This window comes from Hippocampus bargibanti, linkage group LG11 (assembly GCF_051943395.1).
Source record: "Hippocampus bargibanti isolate YZ-2025 linkage group LG11, ASM5194339v1, whole genome shotgun sequence".
Taxonomy (NCBI): domain Eukaryota; kingdom Metazoa; phylum Chordata; class Actinopteri; order Syngnathiformes; family Syngnathidae; genus Hippocampus; species Hippocampus bargibanti.
Genome location: NC_142744.1, coordinates 21,004,092 through 21,020,558, shown reverse-complemented (window position 1 = coordinate 21,020,558; position 16,467 = coordinate 21,004,092). Strand labels below are relative to the sequence as shown.

Genomic DNA, 16,467 nt, shown 5'->3' with positions numbered 1-16,467 from the left:
TGTTCCAAGTAGACGAACGAACTCCACCGGTCTGTGGGTGTTGCATGGATTTTCTGATAAATGTGGCGGCACATGTCAATGGCGCATTGGAAAAGATTTTGCCATACATAAACAGCAATTTAATCGCGTTTGGTCATTCACTTTCATCCTAATCGGAATTCAAGGCACCACATAAACTATGACTCGTATGAAGATTGAAGTCGACCTCGGAAAATTTAATTGGTCCACTCCGACAAAAGGTGTCAAGGTGGTATTTTTTTCTGATAAAAAAACTCAAAAATGGATTTGAATGATAATACAACAACTTTCTTCGATAAAATATGAACATTGGTCAAAACAGTTTATCAGGATAGGAGTCCCTAAACCTAAATGATAAAATTCTGACTTAGAGTCTTCATATAGTCATGTAGGACAAGGACAGACAATATTCATTTCTTGAATCTTACAGTGTAATTGACAAAGTTTTAGGTGACGCAAAGAGGCTCGCACTTCACAGCGTTTATTCTCTGAAAACAACTAAATGTACAAGACAACGAAGAGTAAAAAGGCCTTGCAACATCAGTGACTATGAACAAACAAGATCCAACAAATGAATAGAAAGAGGCACTCAGTCAAATTACGTCGGGGGACACAGCTGGGCCAACCGTGATTGTCAGGTGAAACTAATCAAACAAGCCTCACAAAATTGACACGGGTGGTACATATTAAGTCCTTATTTGCTATTTCCCCAGCGACTTATGAATATGTAAAATTGCGTTTACATGTTTCCTTTTATGCAACAGCTAAAGCGAGAAATACTTTTTTTTTTTATATCGGCAGCATTTTCACTTGATAGACCTCAGTTAAATTGGGATTTTAGCAGTGGTGGGCCATTAGGACCACCAAGGCCATCTCTGCTCGTCTAAAAATATCTGAATTACAGACTAATGTGAATTATATTTTCTCAATAAATTCTTATTAAATAATTCCAAATTGTCTTTCAGCTTCCTTTCATTGCTTTTCCCCTGTTGTGCTGCTTCCAGATGTGTGTTTTTGTATTGACGCATTTAACAATCACATTTCAGTCACCATTTGTTACCAGGGTCAGAAATTTACCTGGACGCCTTCACAATGAGTTCTCCAGGCTCTGGAGCATAACAATCATTGGCGATGAAACAGTATTTTTAACCAATCAGAGTATGAGTTAGCAACCTAAAGCCTGCTTGAAGGCGCTGGCAATGTCAAAGTTTTCGCAAATTATGATTAGCTAGTCACTAGCCGATCATATAGTATAACTAGCCGCTTATGATAAGTGCACACAGTATCTGTAGCATGCTGCATCAGCAAATTTGTGTGGTGATTTAATAGCGGTTTTGTCAACCCAAAATGGCTGAAGGAGGAGAAGAAATAGATTTGGTTGCAGATACACTGTTAAAGTCATTTTCAAGATGGACTTTTCAAGAATAGACGGACATCATTCAGAAAGGTTGGACAGCTCCGAAGCTAGCACAAATAGCAAATAATATTGCAATTCTATGAGGTTATCATGAATTCACACGTTCAAATTCGAACAGCTTCATGTCGCAAGTTATTTCCTGGCCAACGGCATCCTCTAGCCGACGTGTTCATAAATCACACCACACTCGAAGCTGTGGCGTGATTGAGACGTAGCACTACTGAAGGCAATTACCATGGTTCCGGATTAACTTCTAATTTATAGTATTTGTTTATTTTTATGTTATTTTGGTCTTTTAATGTTCTGTCGTTCACGTCAGAAACGACCAGAAACCGGAAGTCAGTACGTTTGATGCATATAGTCAGCGCAAAATGGAAACATGGATGGAAATATTTCTATGCCTAAAACAGCCAATAACACTAGCTGACTGTGCCGTCGTCCGCCGTCACCACGCAAGGCGCAGCAGGAACAATTTCAATCACTTTAGTCTTGAACTGTCAACATGGAAATGAAACAGTGGAAGCGGCTGTGATTGGCCAGCGCGTTTACCGCGGAGCGGGAGCGCAAATCCAACGCTTGTCAGCGAAGCGAAGGTGATGCTCACTCGCCGGCGCACGGCTCTGTTGCGCTCAGTGCGCGCACGCACCTCAGCCACATGCACTAGCCGGGACCATGGATGCGAGCCTCTATCAAATCATATTCGGGGAGTTGGCAGACTTAAATTGCACTTTGCTGGACGCCTTGCAAGACACTTTATGGGGAAACGCTTCACTTTCATCATTGAGCACCGACGGTAGGAAGGAACAGTTTTTTTTCCTACACTGCCGAGGGGTAAGGAAACGGCCACTCAAATGAAAGATTTCTTTCCCTCTTCTTTTTTTTCTTCTTCTGAAATCACCACCCCAGGTTTTTACTGTAACGCCACCACAGATGAGATTGGCACCTGCTGGCCACGGAGCAGCATCGGGAGAATTGTGGAGAGACCCTGCCCCGAGTACATTAATGGAGTGAAGTACAACAGCAACAGTAAGATGTCTTGATCCTCAAGGGGAGAAAAATAAGTTGATGATTTTTTAATTTTTTTATTTTTTGGTGACTCAAGAGTGCTTCACTCGCTGTTGTTTGATACAAGCGTGTAAGACAGGGGAAGGCAATGATGGGATGGGAATTATGTTAGTTCCACTCCTGCTCCTGGAACAAACGCTCCACAATGAGCATATGTAATGCTACAAGACAATCCACTTTCGGTGAGATGGTGACTCTTGGTTTCTGAGATGCAGGCAGTTTTGGCTCGTGTTACAGGGGAATTAAGGTGCTGCATCCAGGATTTGTAAAAAAAAAAAAAAAAAAAAAAAAAACGTTGCAGGAGCAAGATCTGCACTCATGTTAGTTGTACCGGTATTTTGTTTTGTTTGAACAAAAACTGCAGTTTAATTTTGAAATTGCACATTAATTTCAAAATTCAATGGAATATTTGGAGTGAATGGAAGTACGTAAACCATAGATTATTTTCCATCAGTGGAAGCTCCAGCTTCTTGGCTTGTAGCCAATGTGTGCACATTTTGAGCACTGGTGAAAGGACACTGGAGTCTCTCCTCTTTCATCTCAAACAGCTTTAAACAACAAAGCAGACGAGGGAAAATATGTCACGACTGTCTGTGGTTTATATAATGTGTTGTGTTTAATTTCATTTTATGTGAACTGTTTTACTAAGTGCTTTATTGCAGTTTCAGATGTTGTGAAAGCGCTATATAAATCAACATGTATTGTATTGTCTTGTATTGTTTGCGTTTGGGGGATTTTATATATTTGGAGTGTTTTCAACTTGCCACCAAACGTTAGAGCAGGGGTGCTCATTACGTCGATCGCGATCTACTGGTCGATCGCGGAGGTAGTACTGGTCGATTGCAGTGTGACAGTAAACAAAAACATTTGTCAGCCTATCAAACGTCCCTTCACTTGATCGACATAAAATTTGGGCCGCCATTTTCGGACTGTTCATGGAAAATACGACATTGACTTCACGCCGAAAAGCCAGCTGAGAAAGAGAACGGTGGACGAACTAAAATCCCAGTTGTCCGGACAGCAGTCATTTTTCACTCAACATACTTCAAAAGCAAAAGTCGCCACCGAAGCATCTTTCCGGGTGAGTCACGCCATTGTTAAAAACAATAAGTCCTTCCAAGACGGAGAGATGGTAAAAGAAGCATTCGTTGAAGCAGCTGACTCCTTATTCAGAGACTTGGACAGTTATGTAATTTACTCACACAGGAAAAGTACCCCAACTTGAGGAAATGTGCTACCTTCTTGACTGCATTATTCGGCTCCACTTATTTATGTGAGTCAGCCTTTTCCGACATGAAGATCATTATGTCCAAATACCATTCCACCATGAATGATGAACATTTGGAAATGTGCTTGAGGCTGGCTGTCAGCAGCTACTGTCCGGACTATGCATCCATGGCTGATTCAATTCAGTGCAAGTCATCAAAGTAAAGTCAGGTAATTACAAAAAAATGTTAATAGTTATTTATTATGTTATGTATATGTAGTTATTATGTGTGTTGTGTAATATTGGCTTATTCAGTTATGCAAGGTACATCAACATACATTCAAATAATCCTTAAAACATTTGAAAATAATTATGTTTTGCATTTTTTTCGTGGGTAGATCATTTTGACTTGGTAGTTTTTGTAAGTAGCTTGTATGCTGAAAAAGTGTGAGCACCCCTGCCTTAGAGCCTTGACAAACGAACAAGACGGATTCGTCTGTGTACGTTCTCAGTCGTACAGGAGTGGTTCATCGAGGAAAAGTTTTCTTCAGCCGTCACCTGTACTTATTTGAAGGTGTCGGACGTTTCGCTTCTCATCCAAGAGGCTTCGTCAGCAAGCTAAAATTTAGCTGGTAGATCTGGCCCTATTTATATATCCCTACTGTCCAAAGACCTCATCTCACTCTGCTATGATAACATATATCATGTGTCAGGGGAATTAAGGTGCTGCATCCTGGATGATAACATATATCATAGCAGAGTTCTGGCACCGCCACCAATTGGCTGTAGGGATATATATACAGGGCCAGAGCTACCAGCTAAATTTTAGTTCGCTGACGATGCCTCATGGATGAGAGGCGAAACGTCCAACAAATTCAAAGAAGTACAGATGACGGCTGAAGAAACCTTTTCATCAAAAAGATGGATTGTTGTCACACATACTCAGCAGTCAGTACTTGCCAGACATCTCTGCAGCCCCTTCTTTGCCACTGTCAGCCTCTTTGCAACCTTTTTCAACAAATCTACATGCAGTTCTTACTCATGTCACTGTGTTTCCTTACACTGACTTTGACCTTCATGAAATGAATTGATTTTTTTTTCTATTCTGTCGAAGCTTTCTTCAAAATGGCAACTGCTGTGACAACAAAAATGTCAGGAAAAGCCTGATGGAAGTTCTGGAATGTACTTAGTGTGAATTGCATGCACATTAATCGGTTGCACACTTGTTGAGTTTGATTGTGAATTGTTCATTCTGATCGCAGCCAAATTTTGAACTCCAAATTTTAGGGCAATGAAATTCAATTTTTTTCAGTAGACAAAATATTTTGTTTTGCGTTCATGCAAGTGCCAGCGAGACTATTGAGGATAAGCAGTACATTCAAGGTTTGCTTGTTGTGAAATTAGCTGTCCGGAATTTCACAACAAAGAAATAAGAGTTTTGAGAATTGTACCTCATACGGTCCCCAAATTTAGGGATTGAGCAAAAAACAACTCGGCAAATTATTTTGGAGCTTGCTCTGTTGTTTTCACTCAGAGTTTACATCTGTCACGGTTTGTGAGGTGGTGATGGTGGTGGATCCCAAAAAAATCAGGCAGGAGGGAGCAGCAGGGTGTATTTGACAAACTGTATTAAAATAAAGTCAGCAGGAACAAAATTTTAATCATCAAAGTCATCAACAGAAAAGTACAAAGTATCAAAGAAACCCATGAGTACAAATCTGCCAAGTTGAAACAAACCTGACAGGGTGCAACAAACACATCCTTTTAACTGCCACTGATTGGAACGACCAACACTGGCGCGTGTGTCTGCCGCTGCTCACTCACAGAAAAACTGATTGTAAAGTGACCTTTAGAGTTTTGAAAGGCGCTTACAAATGAAGTGTATTATTATTATAACACCTGTGCAGGTACAGGCGGGGCCGACAGCGCCACCCGTTGGTCGCCAACCAGATCGTGACAACATCAGTGTCAATCATTTCATATTCATTTTACAACTTGAATTGCTTTTTATAACGTCCAGAAAATACAACTTGTGCCATTCACAGTGTATGTGCGTCCCCTGTTTATCCATTTCTCAACATTCCTTCCTCAACGTCCTGCTGAGATGTTTCTGTTTCAACCCTCTCCAATCAGTGCTTGAGAGGTGAAGTTTAATGCTTTTTTTAACATACTGAGACCCAGCATTGATTGTGCATCTCACTTCTGACGGCATCAACGTTAGAAAAGTGCCAGTCTCCTTGGCAGCACGCATTTGATGCCGCTACATTGACGCGAGGCATAATGAGTGAAAATTATGTTTGGCAACACAGTGTTGTGTCTTCGATGGGGATGATTCCGCGATTTCAATTTGTTATAAATGCATCAGGCCAAGCTTCCCTTGAAAATATTTGGTCGTTTTAGAAGACGTGGAAAATAGCGGCATAAAAGTCCTCTCAGGTATGTTGATGCTGCATCTGCTGCAGCGTGAAGTGCAACATCGTACATGCGTTTAAAAGGTTACAACAGGACCAAGCAGGCCCATGTAAGCAATCGTGTCACAACATCATGTCCAAAGTGCGAGCTCTCTGCTCATCTCGATGCATCCATGTCATGATTAGATGAGTAGCTTTTGAAGGCTGAGTTGATGACAAATGAGTGTTGACCCATCCGGCACGCACATGCTGGATGGACATACACACTCACACGCGCGCGCGCACACACACACACACACACGCACCCAGACAGACAGACACACACACACACACACACACACACACACACACACACACACACACACACACACACACACACACACACACACACACACACACACACACACACGTAAGTCATTTCCAACTATCAAGTGCACTTAATTATTCAATTCAATTCAATTATTTCCGTAAACCTCAATGCACTTTATAATCTGATGTGCTTTATATTCGTTCATTCATCTAATTTCTGAACTGCTTTACCCTGATTTGGGTCATGAGGATTGCTGGAGCCGATCACAGCCGTCTTCGGGCAGTCAGCGGGGGACACCCAGAACTGGTTGGAAGCAAGGCAGGCAGAGACGAACAACCCTTTACACCAGGGGCCTCAAACTCAATTTACCCGGGGGCCGCTGGAGGCAGAGTCTAGGTGAGGCTGGGCCGCATCATGATTTCCACAAGAAAAGCAGAGATAAAACATTCCAATGTTCTCAAAATCTTTACTTTTAACACGCAAAAAATGAATGAAATGAATAAATGAAAAAATAAACAAAAATAAATTAACCAGTATCATCGGGCGGCCTGGTAGTCGAGTGGTTAGCACACCGGCTTCACAGTGCAGAGGTCGCCAGTTCGCGTCCCGGTCCGGCCTCCCTGAGTGGAGTTTGCATTTTCTCCCCGGCCCCGCGTGGGTTTTCTCCGGGGCCTCCGGTTTCCTTCCACGTTCCAAAAACATGCATGGCAGGCAGATTGAAGACTCCAAATTGTCCCTAGGTGTGAGTGTGTGTTGTTTGTCCTTGTGTGCCCTCCGATTGGCTGGCAACCAATTCAGAGTGTCCCCCGCCTCGTGCCCGAAGACAGCTGGGATTGGCTCCAGCACCCCCGCGACCCTAATGAGGAATAAGCGGTAAAGAAAATGGATGGATGGATGGATAATGATCATAAGGCAGGTACAGACGACTGAGAAAACCACAGGAAAACTAATTATTTTAATAAAGTTTCAAATGTATGTATTAACAGTTCTTTAACCTTTAGCTTTCTTAACATAAATAAAATATTGAACATGAACTGTCCTAAACATGGCTTCTCTTGCCTACTTGTTCAGCTGCACAAGTTTCATTTGTATCAATCATGCGGGCCGCACTAACATTAATCTTTCATATCAAGGCGGGCCGCAAAATATTCTTTTGGGGGCCGCAGTTGGCCCGCGAGTTTGAGACCACTGCTTTACACTCACACCTAAGGACACGTAATAGTTTTAGGTCAGCCTGCCATGCATGTTTTTGGAATGTGGGAGTATACCGGAGCACTCAGAGAAAATCCACTCAGGCACAAGGAGAACATGCGAATTCCACACAGGGAAGCCAGAGTTACAATAGAACCTGGAAATTCTGTACTGTGAAGTCAACGTGCTGAAGACTCAACTACATGCCTTGTCATTTCTTGGACAGAGAATTTTTAATGTTCTGGAAAGAGGTTTGTTACAGCTGTGGCGTTTGTGAAAAAAAACTATACCGTACAAAGAAAGGTGTATTGTATTGTATATTGTACTCCATCTAATCACGAGATGCACAGCTGGCAGGGTGGGAAAACTACGCCCCGCGATTCCGATCTGGCCCCTTAGTCCTTTTAATCCGGCTCGCCGATGGTTGGTACATAGATAAGGTTTGATGTGAATGGCTGCCTTCGTTTCATTTGAACACGTATTGACAGGCATTTCAATGCCAGGTGGCACATTGACTTGAAGTTGTAGAGTACAGGAAGGGAGGGGGAGAGGAAGAAAGAGGCGGGAGGCAAAGGGAGCGGTCTTCTCCACCACCTACGGACCTCTGTCAAATGGAAATTCCCAAACTTAGGGGAAAAAAAATACGCATTAAACTTTCTTCTCATATACTCCATAAGCGATCGATTTGTAACAATGGAAGCCATTGTGCACCCGCAGATTCGCATGTTCACAAAGACTTTTTGTTCTCATTACATAACTGAGGACTGCACTTGGGCATCACATTTTCAGACGGTTACAATGCAGGCAAAATTCCGAAACCAAATTCAAGTACTCATATTGAACGTGCCCTCTCAGGTTGGGATTGTATAGTCTCCCGCATGTCTTGCAGCCTGTATCAATATTAATGTGCATGCAGAGTGATGTTGAAGGTTTATGCATTTTTAAAGCTTCCTGTGTGTGTCTTTTGTGTATTTTTAGTTCTTGATGTAGACGTAAAGTGGGCTGGGTAAGGGCAGCGTTGTTTTTCAATGTTCATTTTTGCTGCCCAGTGATCTTGTGTCGACCAGGCCTTAGGCGAGACAAAGTGCTGTTGTCAGTTTACAAGTCAAGATTTTTCTCAGTCAACTGGGTGATTCATTTTTTTTTTTAAAATCTATTTTCACTCTAAATTATATTCCCTGCTAGATGAACACCACCTCACTGCCGTATTCCTCGTTTCATTGTCATGCTGAGGACCTCTGTGGTCAGTGCCGCTAAGAGCCTGATCGCTATTGACTCCCTTATCTGGATTAATAAAGTCTGAGTTATATCAGCATGCGCCGGTCTGCTGTCTGTAGCTTGACACTTTGTCTGGAATCAGGGATGAGATTCATGTGGCTGCTTATGTACGTGAAATAGAGCAATGACTGCATTTGACCTTGATTCTTCTTTTTAGGATTAGGTTTGTTATAGTAAAGCAAAGGGAAATAATGGATGGAAAGGATGGGACTGAAACTGTTGTTATAGTAAGACTCATTTTTCGGTTAGCGTGACGTGTGTTATTGGGGGGGGGGGGGGTGAGAATGTATAGTTTTTCTCTTTGGAAGTAGCAAAAGCATTTTGAGATGCATCTTTGTCATTGAAAGACATTAGGCTAAAGTCTCACGTGTTCAAAAAGAATGCACATTTTGCTGTCTGCCTCTTTTGGAAAATGTGTCCTTAACCTGTATTTTCTGGAAAAAGTTGACAATCCATTCAAATCCGTCTGTGTAAACTCTCAGTCGTACAGGAGTGGTCCATCGATGAGAAGGTTTCTTCAGCCGTCATCTGTACAAAAGTGAAGGTTTCGGACGTTTCGCCTCCTATCCAAGAGGCTTCTGTAGCATATGTCACACTGCTACAGAATGTTGCGACAGGTCGTAAAGCAGCGGTGACGTCACGACCGCAGGTAGACTAAGATGGTGGCACAATAAACACGTTGACAAAGCAACTCTCCTCCTCTCATTCCTCCGGACACAACATTGGCGACGAAGATGGACTTCTACACAGCTCCCCTCCCCTCGTTTCTCGCGCTCCCCGGTGAGCCACCAGTCCCGTGGTCCCGCTGGTATGACTCGTTTACGACGTATCTGACGGCGACCGGACTAAACGAGGCAAGCGAAGCACGCCGAACGGCTATGCTAATACACAGTTTAGGTAGTGAGGGGCAGCGCATTTTTCGCTCTCTTGGACCCGCGAAGACATACGGGGATTGTGTCACTTTATTGGCCCGACATTTCGCCCCACCTCAGGGCGTGATTGTCCGGCGGATTGCCTTCCGTCAACGACGGCAACGAACAGGCGAGTCAGTGCACCACTACGTGGCCGATTTGAGGTGTTTAGCGGGCCTCTGTAAATTCGGCCGCTTGGAGGAGGAAATGATAAGGGATCAACTAGCGGAGCACACAATTGATCCCAAGCTACGGGAAAAACTACTATTGTCCCCTGACGACCTCCCACTATCGAAGGCTGTGGAGATGGCGTTCCAATTGGAGAACGCAGCACAACTAACGGCTCGGCTTGTGAACCCACCCACACCTTCACACTCTCCCGCATTGGCACAGATTGTTGCTCCAACCTCGCCACTCCCAGAAGCCACCGCCACCTACGACTCCACCTCTACATACGACGGTGCAGAGATAAATGTGGCCAGACGTCAAGGGGCCGATGCACGCACGCCTTGTGCCAACTGTGGGTCAGCCTCACACCCCACACGTGCGCCCACTTGCAGAGCCACCGGACAACGATGCCAACGCTGCGGGAAGATGAATCATTTCGCAAGGATGTGCCGCTCTGCTCCCACCTTCACTTACGACCGTACCGAGATAAATGTCGTCAGACATCAACGGGCCAACACACGCAGACCTTGTGCCAACTGTGGGTCTGCCTGGCACCCCACACGTGCGCCAACTTGCAAAGCCATTGGACAGAGATGCCAGCACTGCGGAAGGAGGAACCACTTCGCCAGGATGTGCCGCTCTGCTCCCACGTCAACATACCCACCACGCCGCTCACCAGACCAGCCGAGGCGAACCACCATCCACTGCGTGGGCTCACGCGCCAAGCCATTCAAGTGGTGCACAGTGGAACTGGATGGAGTGAGCTTACCACTCCTGCTCGACACGGCAGCCTCCAGGTCACTGTTGAACGTGTCCACAGTTCGACGGCTATTTCCTCATCTCCAGATCGAGGCCAACGCTGAGGACTTGTTTGGCTATGGCCAAACTAAGATTGGTATGGTGGGCACTGCCACCTTCACAGTGCGCTATGGCTCGAGGACTCTCCCCCCCTTCACCTTCCAAATATCCCGTCATGGCGCCAACCTCTTGGGCTTGGACTTGTTTTGTGCACTCGGCTTTTCTATCTCTGACAATGCGGGTGCCACAATTCACCCCCAGGCCAACGGGGGTGGAGAAAGCTCCAACCAAGCAGACGGCCTGCCCTACTCTTCCTCAGCCAGCAGAGGGCCCAACGAGAAGCGCCGGACGAAGCAACGCACACTTACTGTGTCGGACTGGGTCCGCATTCGCCGGCCGTGCTGCTCTCACAATTTGGACTCATTCTGGACAGCACCAGTCCAGATTACCGCCCAACTCGGACCGACCACCTTCTGTCTGGCTGACGGGTCCCGTTGGCATGCCAACCGCCTAAGGAGAGTGGCGGCACCGACCCCCTCGAACGACTTCTCAGGCAAAAACTACTGACGCCTCGAAGAGCCGTCGTGAACCAGCTGTGCCCGTGGGGCCAGAGCCTCGGCCAGCTCGCGTTCGCCTTTGCCCTTTGGTAATTTGGACAATTATCACCGATTTTGAATGTTCAGACCCTAGCCAGTGCTTAGCCTATCGCGTGGCAGAATAACCCACACGGCTAAGCAGGGAAACCGGCAGTCTACCCGGTTTCCCTTGTTACAGAGTGTTTTTGGTTCCTTCAGGGAGGGGGGTAAATGTAGCATATGTCACACTGCTACAGAATGTTGCGACAGGTCGTAAAGCAGCGGTGACGTCACGACCGCAGGTAGACTAAGATGGTGGCACAATAAACACGTTGACAAAGCAACTCTCCTCCTCTCATTCCTCCGGACACAACAGCTTCGTCAGCGAACTAAAGTCTGACTGGAGCAACCACTCATTTGACGACAATGAGGTTAAAATCTTAGCAAAAGAACATAGATGGTTTGAAAGGGGGGTAAAAGAAGCGATTCTTATAAAACAACAAAATCCTTCATTAAACCGGTCTGATGGGGTGAGGTTCAATTTGGATCGCTCATACAATAGCCTGCTTAGGCAAAACAGGTTAGGCAACTTTCGTAATGCTGATGAGGGTCGTTATGCTGATGAGGTGATACCGGTGGGAGTGGGGGTAATAGGCCAGTCGTTAGTCAGGAATGTAGGAACAATCAGTGGGGCCACAGGGAGGGGTCCTCTGCCCCCCCAACCTGAGAGTAGGGACCTATCATAGCTGTGTCCGGCGCCACCAGGTCTGGACATTAGGGATATATAAATAGGGCCGATACAACCAGTCAGACTTTAGTTCGCTGACGAAGCCTCTTGGAAAGGAGGCGAAACGTCCGAAACCTTCATTTTTGTACAGATGACGGCTGAAGAAACCTTCTCATCAATCCATTCAAATGTTTCAGAGATGTTCGCTTGGACACTGTGAATAAAGGCTCGAATACAGGAAGATTGTCTTTGACTGCCGGCAAGGGGCATAGTTTTCATGAGCTGAGCTTTCTGAGCTTTTATTGAGTGTACATGCAAATTCAAGTGATACATGAGTTAAACGCTCCCTTCTTGACTTGAATACCATGCCCCTAGATGTCCGATGGACACCCCTCCAAGTCGTCCCCTGGTACAAGCACCTACATCAATAAACCAACAGAACGTAGACATTTTAATGGGGGGCCTTTCCATGAACTGATAGATTTGTGATCTGGATAATGAGCTCTTCTCGTACAGGAGCATACCACGTACTCCATTCCGCCCTGTACAAGGTATCCGCAAATACTCCCTTTCGCCCCAGGCTAGATTTCTTACCCGAGGATGACAGTTTAACAGGCTGATTCTGTTCATATCAAAGTGAGCCCTTATTCTCTGTGCTCAATTGTGTATTTGGCCTTATGGTCACACCTGTTGGTCAAATAAATATACAGCAAATGAAACTTAAAACATGAGAACTTCTATTCAGTCTATTCTCTATCAAAATGCTTATATGCCGACATTTTCTATTGGATCAATTTTCTCCATTTCACTACACAAAACCTTTTAGTCCGGTGGATGCTTCTCTTGTGTTAAGTCTATGAGACTGCGTTACCGGATTGGCAAACACTTCATCCACCATTGCACATCGAGTGCCCCTTGAGACACCTACGTCCACACCAATCTTCTTTGCTGCCATTTACCCCCCATAAAAATGGAGCACTTCTGCAGACACCACAGCATCATGCACATCTGATTTGGCACATACCTGCTTTCCATGTATTTTACGTCGTTACTTCATCTAAAAATGCAAACCATGTCTGACTGTTTTATTGCAACGACAGTATGAAGTGTGACATGTTCTCAAGTAACATCAATATTTAAATGCTTAAACGATTGTACTAGTATTTAAAGTTCATTCAGCTACAATGTCAACCGTGCGTGTCACGTCAGCCATTAGTGCAACTCAATTGACCTCATTTTAGATGGCATCAGTTGGCTTTATTCCAGCTTCAGCAAGTGTGTTCCATTTCCAGTTTGTTACTTCTCTGTGGCAAGAATGACCCAGAGTAAAGATGCAAGCTGCTACATTAGCTTTTCATCCTTGCTCGGTGGTCAACTGGTTAGCTGCTGTAAGCTTGAATGTCACTTGCCCACCAAAAGGATAATGTTGATTGTGTGTTTAGGACTGTGACTGTTTCCGTTTCGCTAGTTACAAAGTGGCTGTGAATGTGACTGTGAATTATGTGCTTTATGACTGACTGATAACCAGTCCAGAGTGTAATCTTCAAATTTCAAGAAGTCAGCCACCATCGGAATGAATTTTCCCCAAACCCTGTACAGCAGGGGTGTCAAAGTCATTTTTTGCCGCGGGCCACATTGTAGTTATGGTTTCCTCTCGAGGGCCGTTATGAATTTGGGGAACCCATTACAATGTTTAAATCCCTTCAAATATTACATATAGAGCACACAGCAAATTAATGAATAACTCCTTTTCAAATCTGAAGTCAAGAATAATGACTTTTATTGTGGTTGACATCCAAAAATATGAAATTTTGGCTCCGATTTGAGCAATCATCATGGAATTTAACAAGTTTGATTTGCTTTTGCGGGCCGAAAAAATTGATGTGGCGGGCCGGATTTGGCCCGCGGGCCTTGACTTTGACACCTGTGCTGTAGGCACACAAGAATGATTGGATGGATTTCGTTCAACTTCATCAGATATATTCTGTCATTCACTGTCAGAAATGTGCAAAAATGTGTCCACTCCACTGCCAGGGTTTTTGTCATTGTCACTCGAATTTTAGGACCCACAAAATATTGAGTTTTATGTCTACATCAACATTCAATGCATTGTAAGAAACCTTAGACTCTCTTCTTTCATCAGAAAAAAGAGTTAATTCCTAAATTATATGGGTCTGGAGTTATATGAGCTTCAAATGAGGGTGGCTGTCCAAAATGCAATGCAATACATACATATTGGTTTATATAGCCCTTTAATTACAGCTTAAGCTGGAACAAAGCACGAACATGGAAAAAAGGGAAATGCTGCCCTTGAGGAAGTGAAAAAACATTGCCAGAGACCATGGCCAGTGCTTTAGCGACACCCAAAAAAGAAACAACAAAACCTGAACAAATTCGGGAATGGCGGTCTATGTCATATTCTCATTTCCCCCCAAAAATTGTGAGTGGCAGTGTATTAGTTAATATGTCCCTTAAAGGACAAATGACACCATTTTTTTCATTCCTAACTGACATCAGAAAAACGTTTTATAGAGTCTAAAATACCCAAAACACGCAGGCTGATATTTTTAGTCAAATGAAGAACACCAATAAAATGACTTAAAGTCTCCCAAAACTACTTCAAAATGATCTGAGAAAGTTTCAGTTTCTGAAGGTCCCACCCCCTTGTTCGTGACATCACGCCAAGACGACTTACCTTGCTCAAGATGTAAAACAATGGCTTCAGATTCGGAGAAGATGCTTTATTGTTACTCATCGAGTTATGAATATAATTCAAATAGTTCTGAAGAGGAAAGCATAAATGTTTGCAATCGATTAAAGAAGAAAATCCGTGTCATTTTGAGGCATTATTAGGGATATATAAATAGGGCCGATACAACCAGTCAGACTTTAGTTCGCTGACGAAGCCTCTTGGAAAGGAGGCGAAACGTCCGAAACCTTCATTTTTGTACAGATGACGGCTGAAGAAACCTTCTCATCAATCCATTCAAATGTTTCAGAGATGTTCGCTTGGACACTGTGAATAAAGGCTCGAATACAGGAAGATTGTCTTTGACTGCCGGCAAGGGGCATAGTTTTCATGAGCTGAGCTTTCTGAGCTTTTATTGAGTGTACATGCAAATTCAAGTGATACATGAGTTAAACGCTCCCTTCTTGACTTGAATACCATGCCCCTAGATGTCCGATGGACACCCCTCCAAGTCGTCCCCTGGTACAAGCACCTACATCCATAAACCAACAGAACGTAGACATTTTAATGGGGGGCCTTTCCATGAACTGATAGATTTGTGATCTGGATAATGAGCTCTTCTAGTACAGGAGCATACCACGTACTCCATTCCGCCCTGTACAAGGTATCCGCAAATACTCCCTTTCGCCCCAGGCTAGATTTCTTACCCGAGGATGACGGATTAACAGGCTGATTCTGTTCATATCAAAGTGAGCCCTTATTCTCTGTGCTCAATTGTGTATTTGGCCTTATGGTCACACCTGTTGGTCAAATAAATATACAGCAAATGAAACTTAAAACATGAGAACTTCTATTCAGTCTATTCTCTATCAAAATGCTTATATGCCGACATTTTCTATTGGATCAATTTTCTCCATTTCACTACACAAAACCTTTTAGTCCGGTGGATGCTTCTCTTGTGTTAAGTCTATGAGACTGGGTTACCGGATTGGCAAACACTTCATCCACCATTGCACATCGAGTGCCCCTTGAGACACCTACGTCCACACCAATCTTCTCTGCTGCCATCTACCCCCCATAAAAATGGAGCACTTCTGCAGACACCACAGCATCATGCACATCTGATTTGGCACAAATCTGCTTTCCATGTATTTTACGTCGTTACTTCATCTAAAAATGCAAACCATGTCTGACTGTTTTATTGCAACGACAGTATGAAGTGTGACATGTTCTCAAGTAACATCAATATTTAAATGCTTAAACGATTGTACTAGTATTTAAAGTTCATTCAGCTACAATGTCAACCGTGCGTGTCACGTCAGCCATTAGTGCAACTCAATTGACCTCATTTTAGATGGCATCAGTTGGCTTTATTCCAGCTTCAGCAAGTGTGTTCCATTTCCAGTTTGTTACTTCTCTGTGGCAAGAATGACCCAGAGTAAAGATGCAAGCTGCTACATTAGCTTTTCATCCTTGCTCGGTGGTCAACTGGTTAGCTGCTGTAAGCTTGAATGTCACTTGCCCACCAAAAGGATAATGTTGATTGTGTTTAGGACTGTGACTGTTTCCGTTTCGCTAGTTACAAAGTGGCTGTGAATGTGACTGTGAATTATGTGCTTTATGACTGACTGATAACCAGTCCAGAGTGTAATCTTCAAATTTCAAGAAGTCAGCCACCATCGGAATGAATTTTCCCCAAACC

The 16,467-nt window shown here is 44.0% G+C and overlaps 1 protein-coding gene across 1 annotated transcript in view; it reads left to right on the top strand.

The window, feature by feature from the left end:
* The first annotated feature begins 1,959 nt into the window (after positions 1 to 1,959).
* Positions 1,960 to 16,467, top strand: part of crhr2 (corticotropin releasing hormone receptor 2) — a 73,144-nt gene continuing 58,636 nt past the window's right edge. The window contains exons 1-2 of the mRNA XM_089008621.1: positions 1,960 to 2,228; positions 2,342 to 2,461. Coding sequence (XP_088864747.1) covers positions 2,108 to 2,228; positions 2,342 to 2,461 — 241 coding nt within the window. The 5' untranslated portion in view covers positions 1,960 to 2,107. The remainder of the gene's footprint in view (positions 2,229 to 2,341; positions 2,462 to 16,467) is intronic.